Source organism: Gymnodraco acuticeps, unplaced genomic scaffold (genome assembly GCF_902827175.1).
Source record: "Gymnodraco acuticeps unplaced genomic scaffold, fGymAcu1.1, whole genome shotgun sequence".
Classification (NCBI taxonomy): domain Eukaryota; kingdom Metazoa; phylum Chordata; class Actinopteri; order Perciformes; family Bathydraconidae; genus Gymnodraco; species Gymnodraco acuticeps.
This window is the reverse complement of record NW_022989894.1, coordinates 3486551-3512942: the sequence shown is the minus strand read 5'-3', so window position 1 is coordinate 3512942 and position 26392 is coordinate 3486551. Positions and strand designations below refer to the sequence as shown.

General features: G+C 39.9%; 1 protein-coding gene across 2 annotated transcripts; it reads left to right on the top strand.

Annotated features, from left to right (window-relative positions):
- The first annotated feature begins 691 nt into the window (after positions 1 to 691).
- Positions 692 to 24808, top strand: LOC117538823 (E3 ubiquitin-protein ligase UHRF2-like). Of its 2 annotated transcripts, none has more exons than XM_034204742.1 (16): positions 692 to 1016; positions 7294 to 7680; positions 8906 to 9225; positions 15622 to 15840; positions 16042 to 16151; positions 16277 to 16463; positions 16966 to 17089; positions 18452 to 18559; positions 18813 to 18917; positions 19046 to 19152; positions 19316 to 19478; positions 19657 to 19794; positions 19933 to 20176; positions 20372 to 20520; positions 20913 to 21011; positions 21107 to 24808. In XM_034204742.1, exons 1-16 carry the CDS (start codon positions 864 to 866, stop codon positions 21251 to 21253), a joined length of 2760 nt encoding a protein of 919 aa, XP_034060633.1. In that variant the 5' UTR covers positions 692 to 863; the 3' UTR covers positions 21254 to 24808. The 2 variants fall into 2 exon arrangements, with proteins under 2 accessions (XP_034060633.1, XP_034060624.1); XM_034204733.1 differs by having other exon boundaries at positions 20348 to 20520.
- The last annotated feature ends 1584 nt before the right edge of the window (positions 24809 to 26392 follow it).

The window sequence follows — 26392 nt, the reverse complement described above, 5'->3', positions numbered from 1 at the left end:
ATGAACAAGTGGATTTTGCACAATAGGTCCCCTTTAAAGAGTGTGTGTCAAAGTCTAGATAAGGACCTTTTTATCTCAGGCAATATACATGATCAATGATGAATTTGTCACTTGCTACACAGTAAAAGTAAGATCATAGTATGCTGGTAAACGGGCTCATATTTTATAAATTAAATAATAGATATAGTGTAGACACTTTTGTTTTATGCCATGTTGAAAAACAGGATGGCAAAAATGTAATTATATTGTTATATTTAGAACACATTAAATAGATGGTGTTTTTAAAATATGCTATCTACTAAATGTTTTAGGGGCAGTAAAGGATGAAAAGTGCAGCAGAATGGCCCCCGATCATATTATATTATTACATGTTGACCAATAGATAGCCTATTAGATTTAGCAATGTTTTTTTATGTGCAAATTCTTTATGAACATTTGCAAAGGAACTGTCAGACAAAATAGTGTTTTTGAAGTAAAACTAAGAATAAACCAGGAATACATAACTAATCAAATAATGATTTTTGATGACAGGTGAATTGTATTTACTGTTCTCAGACGCAACTTCGTAAGCTTCCAACCACTACTGTACTGTGAATGTTTTCCTCTGTGCACATTAAATGGAGAGCTGCGCCTTTAACGGCACACTGTGATCGCTTAAACGTTGTTTCGCGAGATTTGCTTGGCGCCGCGACCTCATGTGAGACTCCAGCGCGAACCAGTCCGACGTTACCTCTGCAGAGGAAAACGCAATGGATCCCTGATCGCTTTCCTTTATATCTCCCTCTACCCCTGGAAAACAAAACTCGTATCCAAAATATTGCTTTATCTCCTATTTATCTGAAGCGTTACAGGGCGGTGCAACAATGTGGATCCAGGTTCGCACAATAGACGGGAAGGAGACGCGAACCGTTGAGGATCTTTCTAGATTGACCAAAATTGAGTCTTTACGTTTGAAAATACAGGAGATCTTCAGTGTAAACCCACAGCAGCAGCGCCTGTTCTACCGAGGAAAGCAGGTAAACACAAACCCCGTGTCAACCCGTCATGCAACAGTCAGTTTTTAATGTTTTGGTGCTTGTGGAGAGTGAGTGGTCTCTGGTGTTGTAGCGATTTTTCGGACCCATGCGAGCTTCCTGTTTTGATAGGAATTCGCCAATAGTTATTGCGCAAGAGCCTGAGGTACGCGGTGTGCCAGCCCCTGAGAAAAACAGCAACATTGCATGGATGCATGGTCATATTTTCACACTGTACTCCATTGTTTGGGTTTGCAGTGCGTGCAACAAATGTCTCACTACCGTAGACATGTTTGTTTACATTGCGACGCGAGGGAAAAGAGAACATCGCACTCAGTTTCCACATGCAGACCAAAGGAGATAGTGCACCATACCGCAGCACTTGTTTTTAACCGTGTGTCAGATTCAAGATCTCCTTTCTAAATCTGTTTTGTATTGTTCACATGTGGCTTTAAACTGCACTCAGTGGTCCAGCAGGCTCGTGCATGTGGTGTGTTATGATGATGTTAATGATAATTTGAGGGAGGAGTGGACTCGTGGCTCCACGTGCCTTGACTAAAGGCAGTTGTGTTTACACCCTGGCGTCACTAAAATATGCACACAGTACAGTGAGGATGGACAAAGCTGTCACCTGTAAAACATGATACAATAATACACATTCTGTAGTAATACGACTTGCTTCAGTACCACATTCATTTGTATTGCTATGCTTTCTTTTTCAGTAAATATTACATTTTCTAAACATAATGATAATGTAATCAGTCATTGTTAAACAATAGGGCAATCCTGCAAAACATTAAGAATCTCTTTATTTCACATTTATCTCCAGCAAAATGAGGAAGAAAGTAAACATTTTTTAGATATCTGCTCACTCCACCAACTATTTAATGTAGCTTTGGTTTACTACACTCCATACCTGTATAATTGCATCAGTAATGCAGACTTTTAGAAATGAGCGTATACTGAACCTATGTTTCTAAGCACTTTATCCCCTATATATGTGTATCATGGAACATTCCTTAAAGGTGTTGTGATTTAGTTGTGATAGATTGAGATGTTTTGCCACAGCATGAGATCTTAGACATTTAATAACAAATACTGGTAATATTGTTTCTGGAACAGAGCGGGATTTACATTAATTAAACCTTTTAACACACTTGTTTTAATACGGTTGTAAATGGTAGACAATATTTAAAATATTTATTTTTATATCACTGCAATGCTGCAATAATTTGACTGTAAAATACTGATTTTTGTCCAAATCACCCACCCAACCCTTGTATGATATATGATCATATTGTCTTTGCTTATCATATCAATCACAATTTATGTCAGATTTTAGTTGTTAGACTCTGGAAAATCATTACAGATTCAACATTAATGTGATTTGACATCCTATTATTCAGATAATTTCTTGTTTGTTCCAAATATGTGAACATAAGGACATTATATAAAAGACAGAAAGACACCCTGCATCCTAATGTGTACATTGTGTTCAAAGTACCAGCTGTTATTCTATCAGTAATATGCAGGATATGCTCACTTCTGACAGGAAACTGGGGACATGATTTATTTAGTATTTAGGAATAACAATTACAAAACTGATAACTCAACATGAGTCAGCGAGGCAGATAAGCCCCCAGGAAGCAAACAGCCCACATGGTGTGTTGGTCTCACATTGTTTACATTTAGTCACACTCTCCTTCATTCATATGTGCCAGGCAGAAATGTAGGGCAAACAATTCCTTTATAAATGACTTTCTGCATGTTCGAGTTGTCTAACCTACTTCCTGTTAGGTAATTAATGAACTCTAAATCCTAGTACAGGCCACTTAGGTCGATTTTTGTTTGTTTGTTTGTGAGCTGGATCCACTGCAGGATGGATATTAGAAAAATGCTTCATGAACTGTTTGAGAGATTGTAATTCATAGAATGCTTTTATATTTATATCTGTTGGCTACAGCACATGCTTTTTGTCAAACAATGGTTCACTTGGCAAACCATTATTATGAAAGATGCATTTGTACTTATAAACGTGTACAAATATAGGCCGTTATGACCAATATCCTTCAACAAAACCCTTGTGCAAGTTAAATACACCACAGTGACAAAGCAAGATTGTAGCACAGCAGAAGCCACAATGCAGTTCATTTTCTTATTTGCTCTATTAGCAACTAATTATCTGTACCACTTGAGTTGTAGTGATCTGTTGGAGCTGTGGTTGCAAAGGCCAGGCCTGTGTAGTAAATCCTTCACTGGAAAGAAAGTGGGGAGGGTTGATTAGGGCAATTCCATACGTTAAGTAATGCATCGAATGAGGCAGCGACACGCAGCGTATTCTAGCTAGTGCCCTTACATGCATGTTGGGATTTGGACTTCTAGCAGAATAACTCTAATTCCTTTCCAAAATGGCGTCTTGTTTTTCCCCCCAGCTCACTGCTCACGCTGCCTCTCCGGTTCAAAGTCATGCTTGCCCTTGACTCGGAAGTGTCTCGAGCCAGCAGCCGCACAACTTGGCCCCAGTGTTTGTTTTTAGTTTTTTTGACTGGTTTTGCAGTTTTCCTGTCAACTCCTCATGTCTCTGTTTCACATTGAGCCAAGTGTCTTGTTGTTCACGGGCAGACTAACACACACCTTCCACTGTCCATGCAGCCTTTCTGCTACACCCCTGCACTCACTTTTTCAGAAGACTACTTTACTAATAAAAAAAAAAGAAGCCTTTTCCTGTTTATTAGCTTGTTTGTAGCTCAGATTGTATTGCGTCTGTGTGCTTCAAATATGAGGCTGTTCACTTTTTTCTTTCGAGGCAGCAACATGTTTCACGTTTAAATGGTTGGGCTGTCCTCCACTGTTTGCTGTTGGTTATTGTTGGGCTGTACGAAAGCTTTATTGGCTAGTGACCTAGATATATAGTTACAATTTGATTATACATGCATTGATGTTGTGGCTCCTCAATTGATGGCTTTTCTTTGGACATTGCCAAGCGGTAGAATTTCAGGGGAAACGGAGTTGGCTGCAGCCATGCATGTACACCCAGTCACACCCTTCTTCGACAGATAGGCTGGACAAAGAGCAAAGACAAAGAGGCACTAAATCTAGAGTACAACTGCATGCTTTCTAACACTCCCCCATGTTTTCATAGTTTACTTCACTCCTAATAGTAGCTCTAGCTTGCCTGGTGGTCAAATGGCCTACATGCAACATTTTAGCGCCTACACATGCATCGTGAATAAACAGTTTAATATACAACATGATATTTTATGATAATGAAGAGAGTTGTTTACTTTAGTAATGTTTTTAATCTATATTTATACATGTAGGTATAAACTACAAATATTGGTGACATATACTTGAATACTGCAAGTTTACGCTTATAGTAAATAGTATTTATTACTATTTTGTCCTACATTCTCCCTTCCTAATGACAATTAATCATGTATTGGGGGGAAATACTGTGATTTGTATTACATCTACTTTGTGAGTGGTATATGACCATGGGACCTTGAATGTATTTTGAAGGTGACAAATTGATCAAATGCTTATTTTTAGGAACTAACATAAAGTTATCAAAACAGCAGCAAACGAATAACAAGCAAGTCCTCTTTCGGTTAAATTAACAGTGGAAAGTGTTGGTTTAAGATTGAACGACTGTGAGCAGAGTGAGGGATAAAAGACGGAACATGGGCGTTCGGTAATGCAGGCGCACAGACACACCCCATGTCATTGTTTTTGGAAATCTGACCTATTTTGCTCAGCTCTTTGCTAAGACTGCCTGTGGGCGGAGAAGAATAAATCGTGTCGGAGTAAGGGGTTTACCCCACCCACGGTTTCTGCTCTATGATAGTTATTATTGTCTGTAGTTTTATCATAATGTTAACACATTTGTTTCATTACTGATATTTGTATAGAATAGGTAGAAAATGTTTCGGCCTGCATGTCTAAGATGTTTTTTCAGTCTCTATGCAGTCTCTCTTGTCATTGATTAACGTTCTTTCTGACTATACTTTTGTTCCTCTTACAATACTAAAAATGAGTGTTAGAAAGGCTGCCTGTCGAAACTGAAATTAGTACAGAGGTGTTCATTTTATCAACTGAACAATGTTATACACACATACGTAGACATGGAAGCATTCACACCGTTGCCATGCCAAGGAATTCCGACTGTGATTTATTCTTGCGTTTTGAGTAATTTATATTAACAGTCTCTGGTTTGTCTAAAGCTTTGTTATGACGTGGTCTGTTAACTAAAGTCTCCCTCTGAAACACAATCACATAACAGAGATTCCATAATGTGTTTTCTTTATTATTTATAATGTAGGAGAAAATGTCATATCCTTGATGTTATTCGTCCTACTCGCTCGAGAGTAAGCTAATATTTCTGTCAAAGAGATCTTGACCTCCATGAAAACAGAAAAAACATGTCTGACATTGCCTGTTTGCATGGCGGTTCTTTGTTTGAAGGATTTTTCAGCTGGTTACTAATGTCGGGGCTGTTGCACCTCGCAGTGAGAGGCTGATCGCACAATGAAGGCGCTGTGGAAAGCGGCTACAGCTTAGATATCAATTGTGAGGTTTGCTGCGGTGCATGAAATTCAACCGCATCTTTCTAATACTAAAATCTGTCTGCGTACCAAGTACTTCTCACCAGCAAGGCTTCCTGCTGCAGGTCCTACCAACAATCGTATGATTTTTCTTGATGCAGTATCAGCAAGCAAAACACAGGAGGATAGACAATTACTGAAACCAAATCGAAGATGGAGTTTAGGCAGGGGGACAGACAAAGAAATGCTGATATAGAGTACCCTATAATAACAGATAGACAGATGAGTATAGCAATTACTGTGTTTGCAACAGTGCTCCTCTGATCTAAATTTCATGAGACTATTAAAAACAGGGAGGGATGGGGACGTTGCGCTTGCTCCCTCTCCTGCTCGCTGTCAAATAACGAAGAGGAGAAGGGGAGTGCGAGTGGCGGCCATGCTCGTCTCTCCCGTACAATGGGCTTGTGGGGTTGAGGGCTGAAATGAATAGCTGATGTCTATAATGAGTTGGCTTGCTTGCCATAAGCTCCATTCCTAAGGCAGTAGCTGTACTGTATACTTAGCAGTAGATTGGTTGTGGTAAAAAACGGGTTTCTAACGGGCCCATGATTTTGTCGAGAGAACCATTTTTCTGATGCCCATACACGCCGCACTGCCTGAAAAGGGCGCTGATGATGATGGTGGGTTGGTGTCGACAGAGATTGTATACATGATTCAGGTTCATGGGGGTGGGGGTGCTCTCTTTTGGTTGTCATAGCAACCCAGTTCATTTCTTCACCCCCAGCTACATCTCCCATCACTTTAATTCATGCATTCGTTTCTTTTATTTCTTTTATTTCTTTTTTCGTCTAGCTGAAAAGCGATGTGGGATTTATGATAACGGAGCGGTGGTTTGCAATCCATGTCTATTGGACTGGATATGTAAACTAATACAAACGTGGCAAATCAGTAATGCCAAGTAACGGCTTACCAGTCATAAGTGCATATTTTGCCATTGTTTACCCCCTTATATACATACACAAATCAGTTCAGAGGTACATATATTTATTGGCTACTAGGAAACCATCGGGCCATTTAAAGCAGAGAGCAGATGTTTTGCAGTAAACTCCTTAGCATCGTCCTCAACCACTGGTGTAATTAAAGTGCTGTGTGTGTATATTTTGATGTGCTCTGTAGCTGTTGAGTGCAGTAACAATACATAATTGTATTCTCTCACTATGCTCAATGTTGTTTTCCGTCTTTTTCGTTCTTTGTTTGTCCTTGACAAGCCGCCGAGTATTTGTCTGAGGGTGCTCTGTGGCACAGTTTTCGTTTCATACCACATAGATGCCTATTTGGAAAGAAGTGTGGTACAATATTTAATGAAATATGTCTTCATGGACATTTATGTCATTGTCCACATACATATCGATGGGCAAGCTTAAGATATCATTATTTGTGCTGCAACAACTAGTTGACTGAAGATTTGATGAATAATTTTTTGTTCATAAAAAAAACAAAGGACAAAACATGTTTAGTCATAGCTTTTTAAATGTATTGGATTCTTTTTTGAATATATGTGTATACATTAAATGTAATTCTTATTGGGTTTACTGACTAGAAAGAAAGCATACCTTTTTGAAGACTGACTGTTACAAATAATTGTCTTGCAGCGCTATATACAAATGTGAATTTTCAGCATCTGTAAAGTGGTGTCTATTCAAGCATGTCAGTGACTTTTTAATGTTGTATCTTTTTAGATGGAAGATGGCCATACCCTGTATGACTATAACGTGGGACTGAATGACATTGTGCAGCTGCTGATCCGCTCGCAGACCGAGCCTCCGGACACCAAGGACTCCTCCGGAATGGCCTGTAGTTCAGCCCCCCCCACTGACTGCAGGTCGGAAAGCCACAACTCCCCAGCTCCCGGCTCCCCCGCTGCTATGGAAACCTCCCCCACTATAGACAATGACCGCAGCAGCGTCACTACCAGCACTGTTAACGAAACCAAGCCGGACACCAGCGCTACCAGTCACTCAGCCTGTACCAAAAGTGTGTTCAAGACCCCCAGTCCAGCATGGTACAATCAGCCCCCCACATCCAGCAGAAACACACTAGTGGACCCGGGAATCGGTGTGTACAAGGTGAGGATGAGAGGGTTAATTTTCCTAATGTATTTGCAAGGCTTTACATGGTACTGGCTGGACTTTTAGCTAAATTACAGAGCATTTGGGCAAATCAATGCCAGAGTTTCTTGGGCTGGGCACTTTTTATTTATCTTGTGCTCCAATGTGGTTTAAAACTCCAAAACCACCCTATAAATCGCTTTCATAATTTATAAATGAGATGTTACAAAAAGTATATGTTTAGTTGTGTAATTTAGCTTGCATGAAACAAGTAGTGTGCATGCTTCTACAGTAGGTTGAATACTTTATTATTTTACAGCAGTTTCTTAACAAAAATGATGAAGGAACAATACCACTATGCTTTTTATTTTCCCATGTGTACTTGGCAATTTCTTCTATTTTAAATGACTAAGCAGTCCTATATTCCTTTCCCCACTGTCTTGTGTTGTAGCTTAGATATTTAGATGTATTTTATCCAAATTAATCATTCATTCTCATTGTTTAACTGCTCTGTCTCACCCTGAATGCCTTGATTTTATTAGGAATAATGGCATGCCACACAAGCATGTGGCCAACTTTACCAGAGAGGCACAGGCCAAGCCACACATAATAATCAGATCTTTACAACCCTGTCACTAACCAATTTACAGATTATAAATGGACTGCAGTCAAAACCCATACGATTGTGAATGTACTCTAATGTGTTCTGAGCTCTGCTGGCTGGCTGACCCACATGTCTGAGAATGATATGAGTGAGACTCTTTTGATGGATGCCAAAAGTTCAATTCTGCATGCAGGGAGATCAATACTGTAACTAAGTAGATGAGATTTAAATTGTGCAGCTTCACTGGATATCAAGGTTAAATGCCTTTTTATATTCTTCACAGAACATTCACCACAGAATCTGCTATATTTGATTTAGTTTTCCTAAAGCAGAATACAGCTAAACGATGCTAGGGGTTACATCTATTTCTAAAAAGTAGAAGGAATGTAATGCAGAGAGCTAATAAAAGAATAAATGCAAAATGTTGTTTGCATGTATCACTTTTTTTTTACTATAAATTGCCCATAACTTTTATTACCCAGAGTATTTTAATGAGTTGTTAAACATTTTCTTTACATTACTCTGTAAAGCTATTTTAATGGTGTGTAACAAATGGGCTGATACATGGCGTGTTTGTTCAAACAGCAGACAGAGAAGATCAAGAGGCCAGGTGTTATTTTTGTCTTTGTATCTTCACAGTTTCACGAGCTGGTGGACTGTAGAGACGTCAGCATTGGTGCCTGGTTTGAGGCCTGCGTCGAAAACGTGACATGGACTCCCAAAGGACAGATACCGCCCACCAAGGGCAAGGTGGGCCGGCCCCCAAAAAGGACTAATGGAAAGCTGGAGGCCGAGCAGGGACAGGCCCACGGCCAGAGCCAAACCACAGACAGTAACAGGAATAATGTTGAGCTAAGCTCTGAGAGTAACGGAGCCTCCACCTCGCAGACAGACTCTACAGCAGCTTCAGAGACCAAGGAGAAAGAAGAGGATGTATTGTACCACATTAAATATGACGAGTAAGTGACATGTGTTCCTGCTGCACCTGAGCTGATTTTAGTTGTTGCGATAACAAAAACATCACAGATTTTATTAAAATAGTAGATTTCTGTTTAAAAAGTCTCCTATTATGCCATTTTTAGGCATATTTTAGGCAACATGTCTATGATGTGTTTTGCTCAAAATACTTAACAGATCATGAATTTTTGACATCCCTCATACCCCTCATTCCAGCCCTGTTAGAGAAACACTGATTTTGGGTCCTTAGCTTGAAAAAAAAAAAAGAGGAAGGGGAGCTTGTGCCTACTCAGAATTCTACGAGATACAGCTAAATGCTGCCGTGATGAAACGCCATATCATGTTCCAAACCGCATCAAGGATTATTTCTGAAACAGTATGGAGCTCAAATGCTTTTTCTCTTGCGAGTTTACCACAAGGTGAGTTCCTTTCTTTATTTCCCGCTTTTTTACACATGCTTTCTCCAGTACAGTTTAGCTCTGAGTGTTAGCGATGCTTGCTAATGTAAACAAAGACCATATTATGTCCAAAATACGTCAGGCATTGTTTCTGATAGCAACTTTCTGATAGGGCCGTGGGTCCACATTTCCGATATGACCTCATATCGGACGCAAATCTGGATCAGCTCCGTTGTACCCCCATTTATTTGAGATTTGGGTACAGAGGAAAAGAGAGAGGGTTTTGTTTTCTGACTCTTTGTGAGTTCCCGGGGACACATATTTATGTATAAAGGACATTAAAAAGTGCATTTAGCATGATAGGAGACCTTTAAAGCAGACATCTGCACAGTGTCCTTGCTGCTGCATTTTGGTCAGGTCAGGTTGGTCAGGTAGATCATTCTGGATAATGAATATCTGTTTAGGATTGGAATATAACTCAGTTGTGGATCTATTAGGATACTGTGATTCTTTACCTTCTCGTTTTAATACGCTGTGTAACAGCACAATGTTATGTTCTGACTAGATATCAATTTTTAAAATATGCTGTTGTGTTTAAGATAAAACTGTGCACCAAACATACATCCATGCATGATACCATTGGTGTGCATCAGTTACGGTGTTTGGTGCGTCGGGAATTGCAGCCTCTGCTTTCCCCTGGCAGTTCAGGGGGATGGAAAGAGGGGGTTTGGGTAGTTGGTGCTACAATTTGGACTCTATCTCTTGCGCTCTGCTTTTCCAGCAAATTCATTCAGAAGCCGATGTTTCCATGGTAACTCACGAGTTCTCAGGAGCATTACTTCTTTGCTTGCCTCCTTCAGCTTTGTCTGTAATTGCTGTGCACATGCCACCGGTGAGACATAGCCTCCTCACTGCGTTTATGCGGTGTGTGTGTTTGTGTGTTTCTGTCACGGGATGTTATGCCAGAGAAACAGCATCAAGGGTTGTTGAGCAATAAATGTGGGTTTTTGTTCAGACAAACATCATTCCCATTTGACATTCTGCAATCTTCCAAATCCCTGGTATTTGGCTTTTATTCGTTTCATCATTTAAAACAAGACAGGAGTGTTTCTGCAGGGAAAATGCAACAATACACATCGTTTGTGTGCCCCTATTTATTTGAATTCAGTGGGTTTCATTATTTATCTGTTGGTTTGTTTATTCGGATTATTGTTTTTCGCCTCATGTTCCCCATTTGCTTTATTTGATAGCTGACAGTCAGGGTAGAGAGGCAGGGAACGTAGCGAGAGTGAGACAAAAATGACAACAAAGGGCCCACGCTAGTTTTAAACCCAGGACGTCACCCTCATATGTGATTTGCATTTTCACCAAATGAGCCACAAATGCAACCCCGGTTTTGTGTGCTGCTGAGAAGCCGCTGATACAACTGCAATAGATCTAAATTCTCACCTTTCTGTTTGTCTGGTTACTTGTAAAATATACTCTTTTGCCTTTTACTAAATGCGTAGTACTTTGTCCTGAGAGGCATTCCAGATTTCTGCAGATATGTTTGTTTGCCAGGGAAAAGTGGTTGGTGGGAATGATCGCTCCGCCTTCCCACGCAGGCACACATACTCCCCCATTAAACACCTGCCTGCATAGAAATGAAAACCAGCCCTACAAAATGTTCTGTTTTTTACAGAATGTAATGAGTCACAAAATCAAAGGGATATGTAGGGACAACCTCCCCTCTGCTGCTACCAGGAAATAAAGTGGTGTTTGTGTGTGCATAACAATACTTTCAGATATGGTTCCATGGTTCAGCTAAACATGTTTAAGATTCTCTTTGCAGAGAGTAAATAAAGACATAAAATTGACAAATATAATATGTTCTACTTTCAAGTGGACCATTATATGTGTAATATGTAATGATAATTAACGTATGGTTGTGTCTTAAGTCAGTTAATTTTACAGAGGTGACACAAAATAAAATACAGAAATTACAAATTGAATGTCTGCTTAAAGAAAACAGTGCTTTCTCTTGCATCATTTGACCAAAATGAAAGAAAATATTCAGGTTCAAGCTGAATTAGTCTTGTTAAACATTGAGCACTAGTCTGAACTCATGGCAAATATTGGCCTGATCAATCAAGAGAAAAGTACTTGTTATGCCAAAGCCACACAGTATGTCATACACTTTATTTTATATATATATATATATATATATATATATATATATATATATTACCCTCGTCATTCAACCTTAGTGACTAGACAAGAGGATTAGTCCCAGGTGAGCTTTGAGAATCTGCAGCAGCATGGTAGACTTTTGGCACAATGGAGGTCAATTGTACATGTCTGTAGGAAAAGCCCCTGTGTAAATAGTGAAGCTAGAACTTAATTCCATTTAGTTACTGTGTTGTTCATGGCTCACTGTAACACTGCCCTTGTTTAATGGAACCACTGAATATAATAGAGCCATTGTAAATGCTCTTAGTAACCCCTTAGCTTTTTGTGAATAATGGGTTATTGCTATCTTAATCACTGCACCTTGTGATCGTTTTTTTTTATAATGTCTCATATTTAAAGTAAAATTGGTATTTTGGGCTTTTTCTTAAAAGAGAGGTTTACGTTCTTCTTAAATGGGCTCTGTCTGCTAATTGTTCAGGATCAACGTAGCAGTGGAAGAGATCTTACCAGCAGCATCTAAAGCTGTGGCAGTTGTTAGAACGCGGCTGATATCTGAGTGCCTTTCAGAGAGCTTTTTTTGCTGCGATTCCAATTATGTAAGTGACATTGAAATGAGGATGAAATTAGGTCTAATTGAAGTTTCATATAAGTTTCTCTTTCTCACTCGCCCACTCTCCATCACAATTTCTAGACAGTTATTGTATGATTGTTGGGTATCAAAATGCTGGCTGTCAAAAATGTGCCTTATACAGTTATATTGGTGTGAGCAGATATTATGCATTTTGGAACAGGTTCAACACAGTTCACTGTGACTGTAATCCTTGACATGGTGCTTTAAAGGCCTTTATCACAAAGGACATTTTTACCTGTCACAATTGAGATCACACAGGTGTTATTAATAGTCACATGATTGCTACATGTAACAACTGTGTAAGACCATGCCTTATTACATACACAGCTTAATTCACAACTGTATATACATATATATTATCAGACTCTTTATCAGACCGTTTTCAGCATCACAATTTTATATCTGTATGAGCTTCAATAATCCCATATTTGTCAAGCTGTAGTGTTATCCCTCATTATATATACTACTACAACTTGAGGTAATAAGTAGAAATGTCACATTAGGATAATAGGATTCATGTTTAAAATCACTAAAGTGGCTCTTTTTAATACCTGAAGTTGTCTTTTGATGTCTTTCTCGTGACTTAACTTGAAAATGTCTCATACTAACATTCACTAAATTAAGATATATATATTTATGAAAGAGTCGCAGGCTCCCATTTTGCCCTCGATTACTAACAAAGCCGAGGTTGAGAGAGCCTGCATGCAGACACTTTCCCTCCCTACTGTTGAAGCAATTATATTCAGCTTGTTTAGTGTCAGAGCATTTCTAACTCGGCAGCTTATCAGCAAATTGAGGATTTCTCATTTTCTCCGTTGCCTGTCTCCCTCCTTACAGGGACCTCGACTAAGCACACAAAACGCTAATGATGGGTTCATAACAGAAAAACTGAGAGAAAAGAGCTCGTCTGTAGATCAGTCATGTTTTCTCAATTTCCCTACTGATTAAAAAGGTTTCAACATTCTATATAGGTAAACTATGCATTGATAAGAGTCTTGACGTGATTTTTGGTTTCTTGTTTAACCCTCGTACCTCAAATGTTCGACTTTATTCCTCCAGACTTACAGCACAGATTCTTATTTTGCTTGTTTGATATCTGCTGGTGCAATAACTAGCAGTTTTAAGGAGGAAAACACTGTATTGCGTTTCAAAAAAAGAAGTATGTAAGATGTTTCCATTTGCAAATTGATATTTGATGTAATTCCTAATTAATCTGGTGCCTCAGTTGGTGAATTGTCATGGGTTTGGCGCAGGGCCAGTGTGCAACAGTACAGACAGTGTGAGCTTGTGTGGTCTTAAACTCGGGTACTTCTGCTCCTCTTGTGTTGCTCCGTGTTTTCCTTCTGTTCATGCCGAGTCCCATTGTGCTCCAAGGTTGATATTCCTCTCTGCTGTGTGTGTTTCAGTGTGTACACATGTCCATATTTGTGTGTGTCTGTGTACATTTGTGTTGCTTGTATTCACCCCCCTTATCCTAAACCCAAAACTGCAGTAATCCCTTGGCCCTAAAAAAGGAAATCCCCACACTGTGCCCCGGCCTCCTCTTCCTGGGAGAACGCTAGCTTTGCGCTACTCTTACAGTCTGCCTCAGTAGGACCTCTCCTCGATTTACATTGGCTTAAAACATGCAGCATGGTCTTGTTAGTAAGAAAGTAAAGCTTAAGTAGGGCATTTATGGACTGATAGACATCTTAAATGTCTGGAATTTTGGTTAATTAATTTGTGTCATCGGTTCAGACTCCCAAAGTACCACGTTTTAGACTCAACTTTCCCTGAAAAACACAATTTGCACACGTTTCTCAACTTCCCCTTCCACCTCCCACTGTGTAAGTGGCCCTGAGCGTGCAGGCTGTTGTGCAGTAAAACTTCTCTGCCAACACATTGTACTCATGTAAGCATAGTTCCAGTTATTGGCACGCAGGCAAGCTGTTAATTCATCTGTGAGTCAGGCCTGATCCTAACAGTTAATGATGACATCTCCAAGTTTTGCCACACAAGAATACTTTTCATACTTATGGCAGAAGGAGAAACATTTTGAGTTAAACAAGATTTGCTACTAATTTTCTTTATGGACATTACAAATAAAAAACCTTATCACAGTTTAAAAAAACATCAAATCGTAGTGGCTGTATGGGAAATATAAAGCTAGGTAGCTTAGCATGGCACATAGATGAGAACACAGGCTAAAGGCTAACTTTGAGCATACAGCTTTAGTTTGGCTCTGTACAAATGTAGCTAAATCTGTTTACTAGCACCTCCAAAGCTCACTCTTTTGTTTAATCTGTGCCAACACCGAGGTATAAAAACATCATGTTGGGGTTTAATGTGCCAGACAAATTCTTGGACGGGTGCAATAACTTTCTGCATTCTCTATTGGTTGCCTGGCAAACTAACAACGACATTAAGACGAGAATTGCATTGTTGTTCAAAGGCAAACAGCCATCAAACTATTCCTTATGTAAAGCTGGCAATCAAATGTTGTGGGGTAACGTGTTTTTTTTTTTTTACCCTTACCGTAAACCTTTAAGACACATGAGGCTTTTACAAAAGAAGCTTAATAAGGCTGTTGTTATCTTTACTCACCTCAAATCTTTACTCACTCATACTCAGGATGTAGGAATCTCATGCCTGGTCATCCCAGACAGGAGTTTGCATAAACATTTGACTGTGTTAAGTGAGCAGAAACAATATTCATGAATATAATGTAGTGCCATGTTCTGTCCCTTCAAACAGCGGATCCAGTCCAGATATCCTCAATATTTGTAATTTAACATAAGAATGAATGACTGATTCCTGACTATAACTTTTAAAAGACTGTTTGACTAGAAAAGTCACTAGGGCTGTAAGGCTGCTGTAATTAGATTATTTTCAGTGTAGATTTACAGGGAGGCAATAGCAGTTAATATCCTTTATAATCCTTTGCTCCAAAACCCCAGTCAGGAAGTTGTTGTGTGGAATTGCCTTATAGTATGTAAAGCCATTTATTTTTATATATACAGAATGTACAAGGATAGTTAAATCATTTGTGTAATTTAAATAATTTGCTAAAATAAGAAAATGCCTCTAATCATGACTTTATTCCTATAATCAGCATTTGGCTTTCTGTGAAAAGTCCAAATGCATGACAGTGTTTGGAAAATCAAGGTGATGATAGCAGGCAGATTTCTCACTCCTTTCCTTCTCCCCTTTTCTTTCTCCAGCTACCCAGAGAACGGGGTGGTGGAGATACGGCCGGTGGATGTGCGACCCCGTGCCAGGACTCTGCTGCGGTGGGACCAGCTGCAGGTGGGCATGCGGGTGATGGTCAACTACAACATGGAGACGCCAGAGGAGAGGGGCTTCTGGTTTGATGCCGAGGTTCAGGCCCTTAACCAACCCTCCCGCACCAACAAAGAGCTCCGAGTCAAGATTCTCCTGGGGTGAGGATCTTCCTTCCTAGGTGGGAGGTTATGGGGATAGTCGTTTATCTTTATTAGAATGTCTGCTTGGTCAATAATCTTTTTTTGCTCATCAAGATGATCCTTTAGTCTGTACTCAGTCAAAAGTCTTCATCTTCCCTTCTGGTTTTATTTCCTTGTGCTTTCTCTCCCATCCTTTTATTTGTTTTGCCCTGCCTTCAGGGGTTCTGGAGATGTAATCGGGGATTGTAAAGTTCATTTTCTGGATGAAATCTACCAGTTGGAGAAACCAGGAGCTCCTGCACTCTCAGCTTCAGACGGACAATTTAAACGTATGCAACAGACTGCACACACATATACAAACACACTGTGAAAAAGGTGACAAAACATGCCCGCGACCATAGCAAAAGAACATCTTCAAACACGTGTGCATGTGTATGAATGTTTCCTCCTCCAGGGAAGAGTGGGCCAGAGTGTAAGCACTGCAAGGCTGACCCTGAGGCAGAGTGTCGCTTCTGCTCCTGCTGTGTGTGCGGCGGGAAGCAGGATGCTCACATGCAGCTGCTGTGTGACGAGTGCAACATGGCGTTCCACATCTACTGCCTCAACCCGCCGCTGGGCACCATCCCAGATGACGAGGACTGGTGAGAGAGAGCGTAGTGCCGCAATTAGCCACAACATCCACCACTTCACAATCAATTTAACAATGCTGATTAATGGTGTTCAGTACACGCTGAAGTGCATTTAGGCAGTAATTAAGGGGTGATTGAGGTTCAAATCAATTTAAAATAATGACATAATGCAGGTGTGAGTTTGTTTAATGCAGTGGAGATGAGGGTGAGAATATTTTTTTATATTTTGACAGTTATGGAGAGAAGGATCCTCGTCCTCATGCTTAATGCCTCGTGTATTACTGAATGGAACTCAAACAGCAAAAAGTTAAAGATGAAATCGACCAACAGCATTACTCAACCACCTCTGTCTCCAACCTTCTGATATTCACTGAATACAAAAATGTAGTTGTTGCAACATCTCTCTTTAGGGCGTTGAAAAATGTCAGTCTTTGCTTCTGGTTAATTTGGGGCTTTGTTGTTGCTGTTATCAAACTCTCTTACTCACACACACAACTGCCTCTCATTCTGCCAGGTACTGTCCCACCTGTAAGAACGACACCAGTGAGGTTGTTAAGGCAGGCGAGAAGCTCAAAGCCAGCAAGAAAAAAGCCAAGATGCCGTCGGCGACAACTGAAAGTCAAAGGGACTGGGGAAAGGTGAGACCCGAGAGGATACACACACACAGACTAACACACACACACACACTAGGTGAACTGACGGCGGCTGTATAAAAACCGTAAGTCTAAGGGAGGGCCTGTGATTTCTAGAACGGAAAATAATATGCTGCTCCCTTATTGGGCATATATAGGCAAAAGTAATGCTCCACAGAGATAGAAGACAGATTTTCCACCATCAGATTTACCCTGCTAGCCATTTTCAATGTATTACATCACCACCAGATTGCTGATAATAATCATATGACATAACTACAAAGCTACATTTGCATATGAAATTGGCACTTTCAAATGTATTCATTGGTACAGCATTTTTTAGTACTGAATGGCTATTTGAGTATGCAACACTTGGGGTGAGCCACTCTTTAATTAGCATTCATTCAGTGCATTATTCCTGCATCAAACACATTGTATCCCTTTCATTTCCTGCATACAGGTTTGTTGTTCAGTGTATGTGGTTAATACCTTGTGTAGCAAAGTAATGAAGCAAGTCATCTTCTCTGTGCTTCGTGTTGTGTTGTTCTCGATCTGAGATAAATATTTTGTTTAATGTGAAGAGTTTTCAATATTGCCTAAGCACCAAACATTCATTTTCTCTAGAATCAAACAATAAGATCAGATCCAGTCAACAATACCTGTTATCTACTTACTCTTTAAATAAAATACATGATTTTGATAATGTCGGTTGAGTCATATCACTAATCAAGCTAAAATCACATTTATATTTTTTACATGGCAACACTTAAATCATCCCATGCTGGCTGCTGGGGCAGAAAATTAAACCGAGGGGGACAGATGACATGTATTTAAAATAGTTTTTTTTAAAGCATCTGTTTCAAGCATACTGTTTAATTTTTTTTCCCCTCAATCTCCTTAGAGTCTTCTCATGGCAACACTTTGAGATATTGTGTGGCTCCTTCCTATCCTGGCCTGGCTGTCTCCCTGGTGTAATGTGAACAATGCCATTAAGCATGACTTAGCCACTTTCCTGGAACTGCCAACGGAAAATAGCTAGTTTCTTTACCAGAATGCTCTCTTTCTCTGTGGACTAATTGAAAACAGGCTGGTTTGTGTGTTTGGGCACATTAAAGTTCTGTGAGTCACACAGCATTTATTCATGCTTTTCACATTATTGCAATTTTATAACCCTTGAAACAAAATACTTTTCTTAGTCTTCTTACTTTTAAAATCCGGGTTGCCTCTTAAATGTGAATCTGATGATTTCTGGTAAAACCCATCAGCAGTTATGCTCATAAACAGTATTTAAGTGTGATGTGGAGACATTTAATGGTGTTTTTTGCATGCAGTTAACATTCTTTTTTGTTTTTCTTGATGTAATTCCAGGGTATGGCCTGTGTGGGGCGTACTAAGGAGTGCACAATTGTTCCTTCAAACCATTATGGACCCATACCTGGTGTTCCTGTTGGAACCACCTGGAAATTCAGAGTTCAGGTTAGCCATGTTTTACAGTGCATCATAAATTAAGTGGGTTTACTTTGAGAATTGATTAAAAACTGAAAGAAAATTGAGCAGTCAACCATGTCTCATCTTCTTTACTTATTGGTCAATAATATGGCATTAAGAATTGTTGTAATGCTTTATGTTTGGTAATATACTATCTCTTATTTCACTGCCTATACAGTATCATGAATGGCTCTCCTCTGCTCTTTCATGCATTTCTCTCTCTCTCTCTCTCTCTGTCCAGGTGAGTGAGGCAGGTGTTCACAGGCCGCATGTTGGTGGTATCCATGGGCGCGGTAGCGATGGTTCCTATTCGCTTGTGTTGGCTGGGGGCTTTGAGGATGAAGTGGTGGGTTTAACCAAAAAATGTTTTTAATATCTATTATGTTGTTGTTTGCATTGTTGTTTTATTCTTTAGTTTACTGAGTCATGTATGCATTAGGTGATTTTCTGATGTCTTCCATATCTTGTCTGTAGGATCGGGGGGATGAGTTCACCTACACCGGCAGCGGGGGTCGTGACCTCTCAGGCAACAAACGGATTGGAGAGCACTCTTTTGACCAGACCCTGACCCACATGAACAGGTACAACACTTTTTTTTTTAAAGACTACTAAAGATAGATAAGCTTTAGTGATGAACTTGATCAAATCAATCATTAACTGATCATTTATTACCATCCCTAATCCCTAGTCAGACTTGAACATCATTGTGTTTTGAGTATAACTCTTTAATGGTGACTCCTGCAGGGCGTTGGCTGCAAACTGTGATGCACCGCTGAACGACAAAGACGGGGCAGAGTCCAGGAACTGGCGGGCCGGAAAGCCGGTGAGAGTGGTGCGCAGTTCTAAAGGTCGACGCATCAGCAAATACGCTCCTGAGGAGGGAAACCGCTACGATGGTATTTACAAGGTACAGGCTCACATGTAGTTGTTTTTCTGAAAGAGGTCTGCTAACCTCAAATAGAGCCGCATCACATACAAATAGTGCCTTACAAATATGGGCTGGGGCCAATGTCATAGTAACAAGTAGGAAATATAGGGAAGCATGGCAGTATTTAATGTTACACTGGTTTATATATGAATTTTAGGTGGTAAAATACTGGCCAGAGATTGGAAAGTGTGGTTACCTGGTATGGCGGTACCTGCTGAGACGGGACGATCTGGAACCAGCACCGTGGACACCTGAAGGACTAGAGAGGATCACAAAACTGAGCCTTGCTGTTCAGGTGAGACTGCAAGTGCATCTGTATGTGAACTTCAGATATCCACCTATACATATCTTTGCTTTAAATGTCTCATTAAAATACTGTATACATTTTGCATCTAGTATGTTTATCAAGTGTTTACTAAGTCATTGTCTGCAGTACCCACCCGGCTACTTGTCTGCCATGGCTAACAAAACAAAGAAGGAGGCCTGTGCCAGACCCGGTCGCGGCGGCCGGGGCGGCCGGGGCAAGCACTATCCCGGGAGGGGGAGACCACGGAGACGTAAGATCAAGGAGAAAGAAGAGAATAACGACGACGATGAGGAGTACGGAAAGCCAATTGCCAGTACGGATGAAGAGGAGCCACAGAGTAATGGAGAGAAGAAGACAACCAGAGAAATTGGTGGGTGATTTTACAAAATAATCTCAAAGCAGGTCAGACAAGGTTTTGTGAGAAGAAGACAGCTGAGAACAGCGTGAGCAGTAACACTTATTTTAAGAGAACCTTAATATCTTTACCACAAGATAGCACTATTGTAGACTTCATTTTGAATACTGTTTTTTATTCTCCAAGAATATCTATTTCGATTTATACCAGAATCATCACCAGCGGCAGAGCCTCTCTCTAAGAGGGTGAAGATGGAGGAAATGTTCCAGCTGTCTGAGCAACAGAAGCAGTTAATCCGGGAGGACACAGCCAACAAGAAGAACTGGGATGAAGCCATGGAACACCTTACAGAGGGACCGGTAGGAATCCTAGTACACTCTGACCATGGAAATGGAATGATTCCCCTTAGTCTACAGATCTTAAATTCCAAATCAAATTAAGCTAACAATTTTTGTCATTGTTTATAACTTTGTATTGTTTAAGGGAAGCAATATCAGGGCAGATGGAGGGAAATAAACAACTTGGTCTGTAGTTACGTTGTACCGGCAGAAAGTGTGTTGTTAGCAGTCATTCTGAAGAGTCAGAACCATATCAGCATCTCACCAGAACAAAGTGACATCGCAGATTCGTGGCTCTGCAGCTGTTCCGCTAATTCGCTATCTTTCTACTGTTATATATTTTCTTCTGTGTGTATTTCCTTCCTTTTTACCCCTTCCTCATTCACTGTTCTTCTGTCTTTGCAAATGTATAGAATTTCCAGAAGAAGATGGAGCAGAACTTCATGTGTGTGTGCTGCCAGGAGCTGGCTTTCCAACCCATCACCACTGTCTGCGCACACAATGTTTGCAAGGTGGGTGCAGACTGGATGCATTTGTAACCACCACATCTCTAAACCCCCATCCTTAAATGTATATGTGAATTGTTGCTGCCCTCTTCTCTCCTCAGACTTGTCTACAGCGGTCGTTCAGAGCGGAGGTGTACACCTGCCCCTCCTGCCGTCAAGACTTGGGCACAGACTACGTGATGACCCAAAACTTGACGCTTCAGGTGCTGCTCGACCAGTTCTTTCCTGGCTACAGCAAGGGCCGATGAGGACAACATCAACTTTATAAGTAGAATACGTACATACGCGCACATAAGCATCCATTCTGTGCACCTGTGTACAAATACCTAGAGCTCCACTTTAAATGCATTACGCACACATACTGTACTTTCCCATGGGCAAATGTATATTGCATATACAGCCATTTAATGTACACAATCATTCATACACAAACAACCTCACTAGGGCCTGACCTCATCTGTTAAACCTGGACTGTCTCTATTAACTTCACCAGCCTGAAATTCAAAAGGACATTTTATAAGCTCCCTACTCTAGCCCCATACACGCACAAAAGGAGCCTAAATTCAAACCCACTAGCCACCTCAAGATATAGTTCCCTTGTTTCCCCTTCCACTGTGTTCACTCATATGTTGACATACAGGACAATGTTTGAGTGCAAATTTCTCCCCGGCAATATTATGTGATCGTTCCTTCTTCTCCTGCCAACCTGTATGCAATTGTGTACCATGTAAGCAAAATACTGAGCTGCTTCAAATATTTGCAGTATTTTAGGCAGCTGGCAAATAAAGTTGCTGGTTAGATGCAGAGATAAAGGCACAGCAGGAAATAACACCCACTGCCCTACATTCAGAATCAGCAAGAAGGTTACATGACCAGTTGGCAAGGTGAAATTAACTTGTATTACTATATAAAATAGAAGCACGCAATGTTTAATGTCTTTTGAAGCACGTCATCCATGACATGACTTATTTTGTAGGTTAACCAGGAGCATGTGTTAGCAATCCGTTAACTGCTCCTATCACTTGGAAGAATGCCATTATAAAATGTCTTGCCAGAGCATTTTTAGATAACAGAAATTTGGCAGCAGTGTCCGGTTTGTTTGGAGCATCCGGAGATTTCTGCGTTAAAAAAAAGAGCAACCTCGTAACACTGATCAACAGGCACAACTCTTTCAGATTTAATAAGGAGAAATAAAGGCATTAAGTTCATAAACATACCAAAGACATCAGGCGCTAGAGCAGTTCAGAGGCAAATGTCTGCAGAACCAGACAAAAAGTCATTTCTAATGAGGAACCACACCTGAAAAGAAAACACACTTATCTCAAACATGACCTTGCCAATTCTTCCTCTAGAAAGGCACTGTGTTCCATTTCCAAGCAGCTTCAAATAAATGTGCAAGCCAGACAAACATGTTACTAGATCTCTCTCAAGAGCTGTTGAAACCTCTAACACTATTGAAATGATGCATTAAACATTTATATTAAGACATTTATATAATGTACTCTCATTCATAGCTGCACTTTTTCAGACTGAACTGTCCTTCTACATTACGTGATGTAGTGGAAATCAAAGACTAGCAGGCTTTGCACCTGAAGAGCTTGAAAGTGTGAGTTGCACTGCAGTTGTTATTTTGAACGACGCCTCGAAGGGCACACTGGTTGTCCCCGGTGTTACCAAGCAGCCATAATCAACCAGGACTTCACACAAAGACGGTTAGCATATTTTGTGCTCAGCAGATATTCATCTGCTATTGTTCTCTCTGTTAGATTGAGTATAATCTCTGGAGAGCTCTGGATATCCAACTCAATCTGCTTCTGCTTAATTTTTTTCAAACAGTCTTATTAGGGATTGCACAGCCAGGATGATGTGAGTTAATTGTTGTCTCATTACATGCAGAAAATGGATTTATATTCCCTGACAAAGAGGAATCAATATGATCCTTATATAGATTCACATCATCAGAGTCTCAGAGGCCAAAATGTGCAGTCATCCCAGTATACAGAATGTAAGATGGACAGAAATACACTGTGCGACCAGTCTGATATTGTCAATATGATATATTGTTATGTAGTCCAGACACAAGGAAAAGAGTGCCTTTTACACTAAAACTGTTAAGTACTGAAATCTGCATTCAATGCCTGGTCAGTTTGCTAATGTTGCTTACTTATTCCATGCTGATTTAAAATTCTACATTTAGACCATTTTATTTTGGCCAAGTTGTAATATGTGTTAAGGTAACATTTAACAGTTTAAATGTCATTCTTGTAAAAGTATCAATGGGTTTATGTTCTGTGGTGGCGCTAAGGATCAGTTAATCATTTTCAATAGTGAGAGCTTTTTAACAGCATTACACAGTGATTGTTTTATAAAAACAATATTGAATGTTACAGTAAGAAGTGTGTTTCAATCCACATTCAACATACAATTGAGTAATAATACAATAATTAGAGTCAGATTTGAATCAAAAATGGGAAAAGAGCGGAACAACGGAAATGTTTGAGAGTTAGTGATCAGATATTATTTTTGTAAGTAAATACATACTTAAATGCAGAGACCCACTTTTTGCAACAGACAGTTGATTCCAGATAGATAAAAGTAATATCTTGTCAGGGTAAGGTTTATTTTATTTATGAGTTTTCTGGCTACATTAGATGGACAGAGGTGAATTTGTTGTACAGGAAACAATGTGCACTCATAGTGTAACTCAAAAACAAAACAAATCTTCAGGTCTAATTTACCATGATCCAAGACTGAACACGTATATCAGCATTGACATTTTATTTACCTTCTCCATATTACCACATGGTAACAGCTGGATAGATGGAAGTGTATTCTTATGGAGCCATGAACACATGCTCCATTATTGAATCTTCACATTTCCACCAATACTTATATTTTGCGCACATCATATACATATTCCTATCTTGAGCAGCTGACAGATTAGCATCCTTTCCGTTGCTGATATGGTACTTTAAAATGTCTCAGGTTGGCAGGTTTGATAGGAACTAGAACTGAATTTCAGATAATACTCCCAAAATAGTTTGAATACTTAGTCGTTGGTTTTGTGGGGAAACGTAGCCCTCGTTCATTGATATCATCACGCTCACCGGTATCAGCCTTCGAGGCAGAGCCATGTTTAGTGTAGAGCTGAGAAAAATATCACGCTGCTGTACACATCCGTTTCTTACTGCTTTGTCGACGTTCAGATCCCTTTTCATCGGCTGTTTGTTCGTTTGTGGTGATGATGTCCTTGTTTCTGTTCAATCATTCAGGTTTTTTTTTCTATTAACAACATGCAAGTACAAATGCTACTATGGTCTTTAAAGCTAACTGTGATGTGTATTACTTCAACTGTGGCTCAATCTTGTTCAAAGATTATTTTCTCCCTGCATTGACTGGCGAGCTCTTAGCCCCGGTTTCTTTCTCTCCTGTGACCTTCTCTTCTCCTCCTCTCTCCGTTGTCCTTTGCCCTCCGTGAACCTACAGTACTAACACTTTTTAGACGTCTTGTGGACGCTTGGCTTAAGTGCCGTGTTGTTTTTATTTTTATTGCACCCTATTGAAAAAAAAGTTTTAAAAGTTGCATTTAATTTTCTTAGAATGCTTACTATTATGTCTGTACACCATTTTTCTACTGTTTTAGTTGCTTCTCTTCTACTTTAATCATTAGTCATTTTTATGTGGCGACCTCAAACATATGCCAGTCTGAGGAGATTCATTGCTTCATATTGTGATCTGAAATTTTATACATGTCATAATACTTGATATGTACCTATTAAATATTTGGATTCCAGAAAAACGAATTATTCTTCTGTGTTTGTCCTGTATTAAAACATATGATAAATGGGTGTTATTTTTACAGATATTTTTAACAATCACGTTTCTTTTCATGTTTGTAAAAGAAAGTCAATTTGAAAGCATTTTAGCCTTTAAATGAGCACCACATTTATTTAAAAGAGTAGTCAAAATAACATTTCAAATCAAGCAGATCTACAGAAGACTGCATTATGCCATAAGGAATTACATCATAAGCATGTTCAAATTACCTTTACTTCAATCCTAAACGATAGCCAATTTCGAAGCTACAGTTCCATGGTCCTGTCCTGGTTTACTGGGATGCTTGAATTGAGTAGAGCCATCGTTAATGGTATTAGCAATACCTGTGCTTTTCCAACAAATCAAAATGGCTACTGTAGAAAATACAGGCCTTTCTAATCCAATCAAGAGCACCAGGTGTTGCTTCGTTCTTAATTAAAAGCCCTGCACACCCACACAGGTGTTTTGAGTTCCTCTTGATTGGACCTCTGCTCAGGTTGAAGATAAGAGCCATGTTGGAAATAACAAAGTCACCAGACTACTGATCTAATCACAACGATTTAAAACTGTTTAAAGATGCAGCAAAGGCAATGGAAGGCACGCCATCTATCAAGCATAGTCAGAACACATACAGAAATATTAAATAAGACTTGTCATTCACTAGTGATGTTACGTATTGCGCCGAGGCTTCGGAGCGTGTGTCGAGTAATCCCCGAAGCTTTTTGTGAAGCATGTATAGAGGCTTGTATCGTTTTGGGCCAGTGACGTCATCGATGACAAACGAAGCCTCGCTGCCTGTCGATACCACGTGACTGCTTCACGAAGCGATTCAGATCGGTTGAACCGTTGAACCACAACGCTCATAATACCCATGGATGTATAATAAGAACCATATTACCCCTCCTGTACCCGGGCCCGGTGACACGATGGAATCAAGAGAGCTCAGACCCTCACCTATATAGAGGTCGGAACATGTCATAAGTATAAATAGATACAAGCATAAATAAATGTAGGAATAAATACAGGAATAAATATGTTGCAGTGTTTTCAGGGACACAATTATCCTTGCTTTTATTTATTGGTTTAATTCCATAATCTCGGACTTTTTTGGCGTCCGTCAGGAACTGAATTTCAAAATAAAAATAACCGGAAACAGACGTAGGCCTATAAGGGACATTTCGAGCATCATTGCGATTGTCAACATTTCTGAGTTTAGGATGGCCGAAGACACTACACTACCCATAATCCCCAGCTATCGTTTAGGACTACAGTCCCCATAAGGTTACGCAGAGCGTCAAACAGCTGTGTGAAATGGAACGAAACCACGCCAGACTATCCAAAACTGGAATCGAACGCCCCCCCAGAACTACACATGCTGGCTATTGTGTTTCGCAAAATGTTCTATGGGACGTCTTTACTAAACGTTTTCGTTTTTCCCACAATTAGAAGTTGCCAGTATTAAACACATTGGTGTTATCAAATGTAAAACATATAATTAATAAATGGGTGAAAATCGCTTGTGTCCATAATGCGCAGCATTAATACCCACATGACAGCTCATTGTTACTTTA